The sequence below is a fragment of the Nerophis lumbriciformis genome, linkage group LG36 (assembly GCF_033978685.3).
Source record: "Nerophis lumbriciformis linkage group LG36, RoL_Nlum_v2.1, whole genome shotgun sequence".
NCBI lineage: Eukaryota > Metazoa > Chordata > Actinopteri > Syngnathiformes > Syngnathidae > Nerophis > Nerophis lumbriciformis.
Genome location: NC_084583.2, coordinates 16,169,734 through 16,183,303, shown reverse-complemented (window position 1 = coordinate 16,183,303; position 13,570 = coordinate 16,169,734). Strand labels below are relative to the sequence as shown.

The window sequence follows — 13,570 nt, the reverse complement described above, 5'->3', positions numbered from 1 at the left end:
ATATATATACATATATATATATATATATATATATATATATATATATATATATATATATATATATATATATATATATATATATATATGAAAGTCAAGTATTTCTTGTATATATATATATATATATATATATATATATATATATAATAAAAAATATATATATTTATAGCTAAAATTCACTGAAAGTCAAGTATTTCTTATATATATATATATATATATATATATATATATATATATATATATATATATATATATACAAGAAATACTTGACTTTCATATATATATATATATATATATATACATATATATATATATATATATATATATATATATATGTATATATATATATATGAAAGTCAAGTATTTCTTGTATATATATATATATATATATATATATATATATATAAGAAATACTATATATATATATATACAAGAAATACTTGACTTTCATATATATATATATATATATATATATATACATACATACATACATATATATATATATATATATATATATATATATATATATATATATATATATATATATATATATATATATATATAAAATAAAAAATATATATATTTATAGCTAAAATTCACTGAAAGTCAAGTATTTCTTATATATATATATATATATATATATATATATATATATATATATATATATACAAGAAATACTTGACTTTCATATATATATATATATATATATACATATATATATATATATATATATATATATATGTATATATATATATATATATATATATATATATATATATATATAAGAAATACTTGACTTTCAGTGAATTCTAGCTATAAATATATATTTCTTTTATTATATATATTTATGTATATATATATATATATATAATAAAAGAAATATATATTTATTTTATTATATACATAAATATATATATATTTATGTATATATATATATATATATATATATATATAATAAAAGAAATATATATTTATAGCTAGAATTCACTGAAAGTCAAGTATTTCTTATATATATATATATATATATATATATATATAAGAAATACTTGACTTTCAGTGAATTCTAGCTATAAATATATATTTCTTTTATTATATATATTTATGTATATATATATATATATATATATATATATATATATATATATATAAATAAAATAAGTACTTGAATTTCAGTGTTCATTTATTTACACATATACACACACATAACACTCATCTACTCATTGTTGAGTTAAGGGTTGAATTGTCCATCCTTGTTCTATTCTCTGTCACTATTTTTCTAACCATGCTGAACACCCTCTCTGGTGATGCATTGCTGTGTGGCACGCACAAAAGTGCTTTCATCAAATGCATTAGATGGCAGTATTGTCCTGTTTAAGAGTGTCACAACATTGCTGTTTACGGCAGACGAACTGCTTTACGGTAGACGAAAACGTGACTGCTGTTGTTGTGTGTTGTTGCCACGCAGGGAGGACATTAATGAAACTGCCTAACAATAAACCCACATAAGAAACCAAGAACTCGCCCTCCATCATTCTACAGTTATAATGATTGGGCAGGCACGTTGTTTATATTGCAGGAAAGCGGACTCAGGTCCGCATGGAGCTGGAGAGGGCGTGGCCTCCAGTTCCACCTGAATTTCGGGAAATTTTTGGGACAAATTTTCTCCCGGGAGGTTTTCGGGAGAGGCGCTGAATTTCGGGAGTGTCCCGGAAAATCCGGGAGGGTTGGCAAGTCTGAAATGTGGACTCGTCAGACCACGGAACACTTTTCCACTTTGCATCAGTCCATCTTAGATGAGCTCGGGCCCAGCGAAGCAGGCGAGGCGTTTCTGGGTGTTGTTGATAAATGGCTTTGGCTTTGCATAGTAGAGTTTTAACTTGCACTTACAGATGTAGCGACCGACTGTAGTTACTGACACTGGTTTTCTGAAGTGTTCCTGAGCCCATGTGGTGATATCCTTTACACACTGATGTCGCTTTTTGATGCAGTACCGCCTGAGGGATCCAAGGTGTGTAATATCATGGCTTACGTGCAGTGATTTCTCCAGATTCTCTGAACCTTTTGATGATATTACGGAGCGTAGATGGTGAAATCCCTAAATTCCTTGTTGAGAAATGTTGTTCTTAAACAATTTGCTCAGGCATTTGTTGACAAAGTGGTGACCCTCGCCTCGTCCTTGTTTGTGAACGACTGAGCATTTCATGGAAGCTGCTTTTATACCCAATCATGGCACCCACCTGTTCCCAATTAGCCCGTTCACCTGTGGGATGTTCCAAATAAGTGCTTTGACGAGCATTCCTCAACTTTCTCAGTCTTTTTTGCCACTTGTGCCAGCTTTTTTCAAATACGTCGCAGGCATCAAATTCCAAATGAGCTAATATTTGCAAAAAACAACAACATTTCTCAGTGTGAACATGAGATATCTTGTCTTTGCAGTCTATTCAACTGAATATATAATATATTTGTATATACCATTTACACAACGTGACAACTTCACTGGCTTTAGGTTGTGTATTCAGCTTGTAGGGCCACCGCATCACAAGCTGCGTGCTAACATCAACACAAAGTGTAAATATAAGATGGCGGCTGCTTGTGTGGGCATGTTTCATGAGTGTTTATACTCAACTTGTAACCACGCTACTTGAAAGGAGACAGATTGCAGGTCAGCCGTCACAAGTTCAGGCTCCAGAGGCCAGAAGATAGCAGATGATGGAGGCTGGCAGTCATAGAATGCAATATTTTCTACCCCACCCCCCCACAACCCTTTCTTCCATGCACGTGTGATGGATCTCCTTCATAATTAATGGGTCACTTATCTATAATGCATCACCTGCAGCTTTGGTCAGATCGAGTCAAAAAGAACACCTAAGACACTTTTTCTGCAGGCGAGCTACTTTTCAACTGACCAAGTGGAGGGGATCATTCATATATACACTATAATAGACTTTGTCAATACGTGGACTATGGTGTGTTTGTTTTCCCGAGATGCAAGTAAAGCTGGACTGGTCATGGCGTGAAGGTAAATACATATTTATTTATATTTATTTATAACACTCAAAGGAACAAAAAGCGCGCTCAAGGCGGATGTACAAACTTGACTAACGAAACAAAAAGGCTTGCTCGTGGGCAAAAACTGTGAACAATTAAACAAAAACACTAACTGTGGCATTAATAAACAAAAAAAACTTACTTGGCATGGACTATGAAGTGCGCAGAGGTAAAAGTGTGACAGGGGTATGAATCCGGGATTTCGCCAGAACGACGAACTGAAAACAATGAACTTAAATACTACCGACATGATTAACGAAAACAGGTGCGTGACTCAAAACGTGAAACAGGTGCGTGACGTGACAGGTGAAAACTAATGGGTTGCTATGGTGACAAAACAAAAAGTGCACAAAAAGTCCAAAAACAAAACCGAATATGACTAAAACAAAACATGATCACACAGACATGACAGACTTAGACTTAGACTTAGACAAACTTTAATGATCCACAAGGGAAATTATTCCACACAGTATCTCAGTTACAATGATGGAAAGTGTAAGGATGGAAAGGACAATGCAGGTATAAATAGACTAAATATAGCGATATAAAATATAAAATATATATTCGTAATATTTACATAATATATGTAAAGTATATCAATAATCAGAAATAAAATAAAATATAAACAGATACACACACACATATATATATATATATATATATATATATATATATATATATATATATATATATATATATATATATATATATATATATATATATATATATATAAATATATATATATATATATATTTTTTTTATATATATATATATATATATATACACACACATACATATATATATATATATATATATATATATATATATATATATATATATATATATACATATATATATATATATATATATATATATATATATATATGTGTGTATATATATATATATATATATATATATATACATATACACATATAGGGAGTAATCCTTTTTCTTTTAAGCAGTACAATCACTAATTCGAAAAATTCAAGTCAGGCTTATGGGGCGTGACATAGTTTTCCCAGTATGAAGTAAATTTCTCCAATTTGTATCTGTTTATATTTTATTTTATTTCTGATTATTATTATTATTATTAGTGTATTATTATTTATTTTCTTTTTTTTTCTTCTTTTTTTTTGTTTATTTAATTGATGTATTTGTAGATATTACTTTGTTTTTTTGCTGTTTCTTTCTTTTTTGGGGGGGGGGGTGGTGGTATGGGTGGGATATAGACAAAAAATATTTTGACATTTAGGGCAGACAACAGATATATGATGTATGTGAATATGATGTAATGGATAGGAATGTCTGATGCTGGATGTCAATAAAAAAAAAATGAAAAAAAAAAAATACATATATATGTACAGTATATTATATATACTGATATATTATATTATATTATGTCTATATCATATCATATCAATATTACAGTATAAGTGACAGCTGCAGCAATAAAATAGAGAGTAAATCCAGCAGAAAATAGAAAATAGACATTAAAAACAAAGAGAAGTAGCTAATTGGCTATATTGCTGTCAGGTTCAAACACTGATGACATCTATTAAACAGACAAGAAGCAAGGAATCATGCAGAGACAGAGTTCAATTTAGCTCAATGAGGAGAAAGCATGGAGCTGCACACTTAGTCACAGTCTCCCGCGTCCCTCTAAAATGAGTGGTCACATATATTATGCAAAGCAGGTCCAGTACGCACAATATGTGACGGAATGTGCTGGGGGCCTTGTGATTTCCTTGTTTTTGCTTCGTCTGCGTGCTGTCGTCTCATCTGCGTTGAGGTCCTTGAAGTCCTTGGCTGTTAGCGAACTCCTTAGCTTGCTAACTTTCTGAGACTCTTATTTTGTTAGCACAGGCAGGATGAATTATGGCTTTTATTGTGAAGACGGTCGGTCTTTAGAGTTTTGACGGCAGGTACGGCGCGAGAGTCTGTCGAAATAAAAAGTGTTTCTCGCCTTCCTGTCGGTCATTTTTTCTCAATAGTAATAATTTGCTTGGATTCTAAGCAGATTTGAGGCAGATGGAAGGGTGATTGTTGCCATGGCGATGTTTTGGTTTTTTGTTAAGGTTGATGCCGTAACTCTCACTGTGCACCAGTTGTGCAATTTGCTCATAGAAGCGCGCCTGACATACAAAATGATTGTTGAACAAAGGGAATGTGGATTAGCTCCAGAAACCTCCTTTTTGTCAGTAATCCTTCCCAAAAACGTCAGCTGGAAATAGAATCGTACAAAAACACAACACATTTCTCCAATAAGAGATCACGTAAGTCTAATTAATCCATTCAATACAACCTAGAACATTAATTAATACAAGACACATTTTATAAGGCTTGAGAGTGTGATGTGGAAACACATTGCATTGTGGGTCCTGCTGATATAAGAGGCTTATTTACATGGCTGGTGATGCACTAAACCGCCTTGCAACCGCAGTTAAACAAACGTGTGACATCATTAACCGCCGCAATCCTGGTCATGATCGCTTCAGGAAAAAAAAAAAAAAGGATTTGATGTGATTTTTTTCATTTCCGGCGTGAAAGCAAAGTCAAAAAGAAGTCAGGTTGTGAAGAGACGGTGAGACCTTTAAACATGACTTTTAACGCCATCACCTGGTGCATGTCGGTGTGTTCACCGCACTTTCACACTGGTAACTTTCAATCACAGCATGTTTTATTCTGTTGCACACGTAGCATTTAGTAGGATGTTAGCGTTAGCTAGGCTAGCTGCGTTTTACAAACACCGTACAGTATTTGGTAAAAAACAACACCCTTATTCATTAATCCAGGGTCCCCAAACTACGGCCCGCCAGCGTCCAAACTACAGCCTGCGAAAAGTCCCAAGTTTTTTAAGATAGATAGATAGATAGGTTTTTATTGTCATTGCACAAGTACAAGGAAACTTTGTTTTTAGCACAAACCCATTCAAGATGAGACAAACAAACAGTGTCCAGGGTTACAGAACAGGAACGCTGATGGGTCGCCACAAGGCGCCCCGTAAAAGATGGGGAAAAAGGTAAAACGTTGGGGAAGGGTGAGTAAAAAAATACAATCTAGACTGGGCTCCTAAGGGGGTCCAGTCTAGAGTGGGAAAAAACCTCCATAGCAAAGCACAAATACATATTACTATATTAGATATCTAGCAACAGAGGGGAGGGAGTGCGGGGTCATGATGGTTGGCCGCAGCTCTCAGACGCTGACTATCCTTTCATCACCCCTATGGGATTTGCGTCGAGGGCGTTGGGGGGGGGTGTGGGGGGTGTATGTGTGGCGTAAATCTTTTTGGATGCATGTTTGTGTGTAAGCCTACAGTGTGTCTCTGTTAAATCTGTCCTTTCTAATCCATTTTCTACCGCTTGTTGCTCTCGGGGTCTTCCTGCCGCTCAGGCAAATCATATTGTCTAAAAATGCATTTTCAAGAGTGTGAAAAGCAGTAATCACAGCAAAGAGAAAGTAGAATATAAAACATGTTTTCAGTTATTTCAGCTTTTTTTTGTGTGAAGTACATAACTCCACATGTGTTCATTCATAGTTTTGATGTGACAATCTACAATGTAAATAGTCATGAAAATAAACATTGAAAGATGAGAAAGTGTGTCCAAACTTTTGGCCTGTACTGTGTATGGAAGTCAATCAATCAAAGTTTATTTCTATAGCCCTAAATCACGAGTGTCTCAAAGGGCTGCACAAGCCACAGATCCCACACCAGGGCAAGAAAATACTCAACCCAATGGGATGACAATGAGAAACCTTGGCGGGGACCGGTGCAATGGACGTGGAGTGGTGTTGTGTTATCATTGATCCGGTGTGGTCTTCTGTCCCTCAGCGCTGACGGCACCTACGAGGTCTCCTTCTACTCCAACGCCGTGGTCTCCAACAACGGCGAGGTGGCCTGGCTCCCTCCGGCCATCTACAAATCGGCCTGCAAGATCGAGGTTCGCGACTTTCCCTTCGACCAGCAGAACTGCACCCTCAAGTTCCGCTCGTGGACCTACGACCACACTGAGATCGACCTCATCCTCCTGAGCGACTTCGCCAGCCGCGACGACTTCAAGCCCAGCGGCGAGTGGGACATCGTGTCGCTGCCGGGGCGCAAGAACGAAGACCCCAACGACGTCCGCTACCTGGACATCACCTACGACTTTGTCATCAAGAGGAAGCCTCTCTTCTACACCATCAACCTGATCATCCCTTGCATCCTCATCACCTCCTTGGCCATCCTAGTCTTCTACCTGCCCTCGGACTGCGGCGAGAAGATGACCCTGTGTATCTCCGTGCTCCTGGCGCTCACCGTCTTCTTGCTCCTGATCTCCAAGATCGTGCCGCCCACGTCCTTGGCGGTGCCGCTGATCGGGAAGTACCTGATGTTCAGCATGGTGCTGGTCACCTTCTCCATCGTCACCAGCGTGTGCGTGCTCAACGTGCACCACCGCTCGCCCAGCACGCACACCATGCCGCCTTGGGTGAAGCGGGTCTTCATGTACCGCCTGCCCACCTACCTCTTCATGAGGAGACCCGGCCGCTCCAACACCCGCGAGAGGTTCCGCAAAAAACACCAGCTGCGGACCTTCTCGGAGAAGAAAGACGGAGGGTTGGGCATCTCCTCCCCCTCCTTCTACGTCAACGAGGAGTCGGCCAAACGCTACGGCTGGACCTTCGGCGACTTGGCGGACAACGCGGAGCTCAGGAGGAGGGCCACGCTGAAGAGAGGCATCGACGTGGAGGACGCGGTGGACGGCGTGCGCTACATTGCGGACAAGATGAAGAGTGAGGATGACGATGAAGGGGTGAGTTTATACTGTCAGGTTCAAACACTGATGACATCTATTAAACAAGGCAAGAGGCAAAGAATTAAACAGAGACATAATTCAATTTGGACTCAATATTGAGGAGAGTCGCCTGTACACTGTACCCTTGTACACTGTACCCTTGGACAGTATCTCAGCAGGCTCTGCCAAAAGATTGCACTCCTCCTTCTTTATTTGACTTTCTTCGACGACCTGACCACCGCTTCCACTTCCAGAGGGAAGTGGGTCGTAAACAGCGTTGCCTTTGGTTACAGAATAGTTCAAAAGAAGAGTTCGTAAAATAGTTCAGGAAGAGTTCCATAAAATAGTTCAAAAAGTACCCTTGCACAGTATCTCAGCACGCTCTGCCAAAAGATTGCACACCTCCTTCTTTCACTTTGGACCCTCCTCGACCACATGGCCACCGCTGTTTCCAAAGGACAAAGGTCGCAAAAAGTTCACAGAAAAGGTCGTAAACACTTCACAGAAAAGGTCAGTTCAAAAAGAGTTCGTAAAATAGTTCAAAAAGAGGTCCATAAAATAATTCAAAAAGAGTTCGTAAAATAGTTCAAAAAGAGGTCCATAAAATAGTTCAAAAAGAGTTCGTAAAATAGTTCAAAAAGAGGTCCATAAAATAGTTCAAAAAGAGTTCGTAAAATACTTCAAAAAGAGGTCGTCTGGAAATTGGGCAGATCCTGCTATCTCTCCGCTTTGAAGTCCTTGGGTTAGAACAATATCTTTTTGTTGATTACCATACATGAGAGAAAACAGAAAACCCTTCATGTGGCTTTCCCCCTTACACAGTGGAGTTTTGCGAGCCTTCTTCTTGGTAGGTTTCAAAGACCGCTTTTGTCTTCTTGCCTGAAACTCATTTTCCGGACCATAGGGTGCACCGGACTATAAGGCGCCCTGCCGATAAGCGGGTCTATTTTCATACATAAGGCGCACCGGATTATAAATGAGGTCATATTGTGATTTTTTTTCTAAATGTAAAAGACTTCCTTGTGGTCTACATAACAAGTAATGGTGGTTCTTTGCTCAAAATGTTGCATAGATGATGTTTTACGCACCATCTTCAAGTCGCTTTCTGACAGTCGCTTTTGTGGGCGGTCTTATTTACGTGCCTCCACTTTGACAGCGTCTACTCCCCCGTAATCTTTGGTGTAGCGGTGTAGCGTGCAAGGACGGGAGTGGAAGTAGTGTCAAAAGAGTATATGTATATGTATGTATATATGTATATATATATATATATATATATATATATACTGTATATATAGGTATATACTAGAGATGCGCGGATAGGCAATTATTTCATCCGCAACCGCATCAGAAAGTCGTCAACCCTCCGCCATCCACCCGATCTAACATTTAATCAGAACCGCATCCGCCCGCACCCGCCCGTTGTTATATATCTAATATAGACGATGCAAGGCATTAGTGAGGTTATAAAGCTTTTGCCTGTTAAAGAAAGGAGACTGATCCAATGCAGCACAGACATTCGCGTGCCACGCTGTCACGGCCCAGACGCACACCAGTGCGCAATCATATGGGAGCCGCGCTGAGCGCACCTCCAAGCGCGTCTCGCTGCCGGCGACGGCCGGGTATGGGCCCGACGCTCCAGCGCCATCCATTTTCAGGGCTAGTTGATTCGGCAGGTGGGTTGTTACACACTCCTTAGCGGGTTCCGACTTCCATGGCCACCGTCCTGCTGTCTATATCAACCAGGGTGAGCCCCACCCCTTTCGTGAGCGCACTGCGCGCGGAGTGACCCCTGTTACGCGCCCCCGGCAACAGGGGTGGCGGGCAGGTAAGCTGCGCGGGCGGAGCGCGCGGAGTGACCCCTGTTACGAGCCCCCGGCCACGGGGGTGGCGGGCAGGTAAGCTGCTTACCTGCTGCGCGTGACGCCGGCCGCGGCGAAGGCGGACGAGGCGGGGTGTCGGTGCGGTGGGCGCGGTGGTGACCCTGGATGTGCGTCGGGCCCTTCTCGCGGATCGCCTCAGCTACGGCTCCCGGTGGGGCCCTCTCGGGGGAAGGGGCCTCGGTCCCGGACCCCGGCGAGGCGTCCCTTCTCCGCTCCGTAAAAGTGTCCATCTCTTCTTTTTTTTTTCTTCTGTTGTGGCATATGCTGCATTTGCCTGCTCGTTTTTCGTATGTGGGTAACAACATTTAACCCATCCATTTTCTTCCGCTTATCCGAGGTCGGGTTGCGGGGGCAGCAGCCTAAGCAGGGAAGCCCAGACTTCTCTCTCCCCAGCCACTTCGTCCAGCTCCTCCCGGGGGATCCCGAGGCGTTCCCAGGCCAGCCGGGAGACATAGTCTTCCCAACGTGTCCTGGGTCTTCCTCGTGGCCTCCTACCGGTCGGACATGCCCTAAACACCTCCTTAGGGAGGCGCTCGGGTGGCATCCTGACCAGATGCCCGAACCACCTCATCTGGCTCCTCTCGATGTGGAGGAGCAGCGGCTTTACTTTGAGCTCCCCCCGGATGACAGAGCTTCTCACCCTATCTCTAAGGGAGAGCCCCGCCACCCGGCGGAGGAAACTCATTTGGGCCGCTTGTACCCGTGATCTTGTCCTTTCGGTCATAACCCAAAGCTCATGACCATAGGTGAGGATGGGAACGTAGATCGACCGGTAAATTGAGAGCTTTGCCTTGCGGCTCAGCTCCTTCTTCACCACAACGGATCGATACAGCGTCCGCATTACTGAAGACGCCGCACCGATCCGCCTGTCGATCTCACGATCCACTCTTCCCTCACTCGTGAACAAGACTCCGAGGTACTTGAACTCCTCCACTTGGGGCAAGATCTCCTCCCCAACCCGGAGATGGCACTCCGCCCTTTTCCGGGCGAGAACCATGGACTCGGATTTGGAGGTGCTGATTCTCATCCCAGTCGCTTCACACTCAGCTGCGAACCGATCTATGTATATATATTTCCGAATTGGTTTAACTGCCACCCGCCTGAATCTATTTAATATCTCTTTTTTTTTTATTTCAACCGCCCGACCCGACCCGCGGATAAAATCTAATTTTTTTTATTTCATCCGCCCGATCCGCGGATAATCCGCGGATTCCGCGGTTGTGCCCGCAAACCGCGCATCTCTAGTATATACATATATTTATGTATATTTATATGTATGTATGTATGTATGTATATTTAAAATGAACATTTATATATATACTGTATATATATTTACATAATATGGAAATTAATTTGTAAGTTCTGCACAAATGTACAACATTGTTTTGGTTGTGTTTTGTCTGGTCACAGATCATTGAGGACTGGAAGTACGTGGCGATGGTCATCGACCGTCTCTTCCTGTGGATCTTTGTGTGTGTGTGCGTGGTGGGCACCCTGGGTCTCTTCATGCAGCCTCTGTTCCAGAGCTACAACACCCCCGTTGTTGAAGACTTAGACCAGAACTAAATCTGATAAACACAATCTACCTTCAAATCCTTCTTCCTTCTTCCCAGAAGCCAACACATGAACCTCTGATGATGCACTTTAACCCTCTGCCTCCAGCATCTGTTCTCCCCCCACCTGCTTACCCCCGCTCATCAGGACATTCATCAAGGTATTGATCATGTGAGCCTGATCCACATGATTGCTGACATCTGGGGGCCATCTTACCATTGCTCTTATAACATCAATGATCATTCTTACTGGCAGGGCATCAGTAGGAGGGGCTCAGTTCTTGTGTTTGGAGCTCTGTTTTAGACTCTTTTTGTCCAATCTAAGCTAGTAAATATAGCAGAATATAAAGAATGTAGTAATATGTCACAAACACTGCCCAATCAGATCCTTACTTGATGGTCTTTGGTCCCGTGATTAAAAAACAACAACTTGAACGCTGAGTGAGACACACCAAGTTCAACCAAAGAGTACATTTCTTAAATGTTTGGTCTAGACCAGAATACTCAACTACAAGTGTGAACTTAGTGGTCAGGACTAACCTCTTATTGATGGATTCATTGATTCAGGAAAGACTTTCTGCTCCCAGATGTCAGCAATTGTTGAATTTGTTTCTCATTTCGCTGACTGACAAGTTGAAATATACCCAAAATATACCACTGACAAGTTGAAATATACCACTGACAAGTTGACATATACCACTGACAAGTTGACATATACTACTGACAAGTTGACATATACCCAAGATATACCACTGACAAGTTGACATATACTACTGACAAGTTGACATATACCCAAGATATACCACTGACAAGTTGACATATACCACTGACAAGTTGACATATACCACTGACAAGTTGAAATATACCCAAAATATACCACTGACAAGTTGAAATATACCACTGACAAGTTGAAATATACCCCAAATATACCACTGACAAGTTGACATATACCACTGACAAGTTGACATATACCACTGACAAGTTGAAATATACCCAAAATATACCACTGACAAGTTGAAATATACCACTGACAAGTTGAAATATACCCCAAATATACCACTGACAAGTTGACATATAACACTGACAAGTTGAAATATACCCAACATATACCGCTGACAAGTTGAAATATACCACTGACAAGTTGAAATATACCCAAAATATACCACTGACAAGTTGAAATATACCCAAAATATACCACTGACAAGTTGACATATACCACTGACAAGTTGAAATATAACACTGACAAGTTGAAATATACCCAAAATATACCACTGAAAAGTTGACATTTACCACTGTCAAGTTGAAATATACCACTGACAAGTTGAACTATACCACTGACAAGTTGACATATACCACTGACAAGTTGAAATATACCCAAATATACCACTGACAAGTTGACATGTACCACTGACAAGTTGAAATATACCCAAAATATACAGCTGACAAGTTGACATATACCACTGACAAGTTGACATTAACCACTGACAAGTTGAAATATACCACTGACAAGTTGAAATATACCCAAAATATACCGCTGACAAGTTGACATATACCACTGACAAGTTGACATATACCACTGACAAGTTGACATATACCACTGACAAGTTGAAATATACCCAAAATATACCGCTGACAAGTTGACATATACCACTGACAAGTTGACATATACCACTGACAAGTTGACATATACCACTGACAAGTTGAAATATACCCAAAATATACCGCTGACAAGTTGACATATACCACTGACAAGTTGACATATACCACTGACAAGTTGACATATACCACTGACAAGTTGAAATATACCCAAAATATACCGCTGACAAGTTGACATATACCACTGACAAGTTGAAATATACCCAAAATATACCACTGACAAGTTGAAATATACCCAAAATACACCACTGACAAGTTGAAAAATACCCAAAATATACCACTGACAAGTTGAAATATAACACTGACAAGTTGAAATATACCCAAAATATACCACTGAAAAGTTGACATTTACCACTGACAAGTTGAAATATACCACTGACAAGTTGAAATATATCACTCCATCCATCCATTTTCTACCGCTTATTCCCTTTGGTGTCGCGGGGGGCGCTGGAGCCTATCTCAGCTACAATCGGGCGGAAGGCGGTGTACACCCTGGACAAGTCACCACCTCATCACAGGGCCAACACAGATAGACAGACAACATTCACACTCACATTCACACACTAGGGCCATTTTTAGTGTTGCCAATCAACTTATCCCCAGGTGCATGTCTTTGGAGGTGGGAGGAAGCCCGAGTACCTGGAGGGAACCCACGCAGTCACGG

The 13,570-nt window shown here is 40.3% G+C and overlaps 1 protein-coding gene across 2 annotated transcripts in view; it reads left to right on the top strand.

Annotated features, from left to right (window-relative positions):
* Positions 1 to 11,812, top strand: part of LOC133577082 (neuronal acetylcholine receptor subunit beta-2-like) — a 70,973-nt gene extending 59,161 nt beyond the window's left edge. For both annotated transcript variants that reach the window (XM_072912510.1, XM_072912509.1), the window contains exons 5-6: positions 6,875 to 7,835; positions 11,108 to 11,812. In XM_072912510.1, the coding sequence (XP_072768611.1) occupies positions 6,875 to 7,835; positions 11,108 to 11,263 (1,117 nt within the window). In that variant the 3' untranslated portion in view covers positions 11,264 to 11,812. The remainder of the gene's footprint in view (positions 1 to 6,874; positions 7,836 to 11,107) is intronic.
* The last annotated feature ends 1,758 nt before the right edge of the window (positions 11,813 to 13,570 follow it).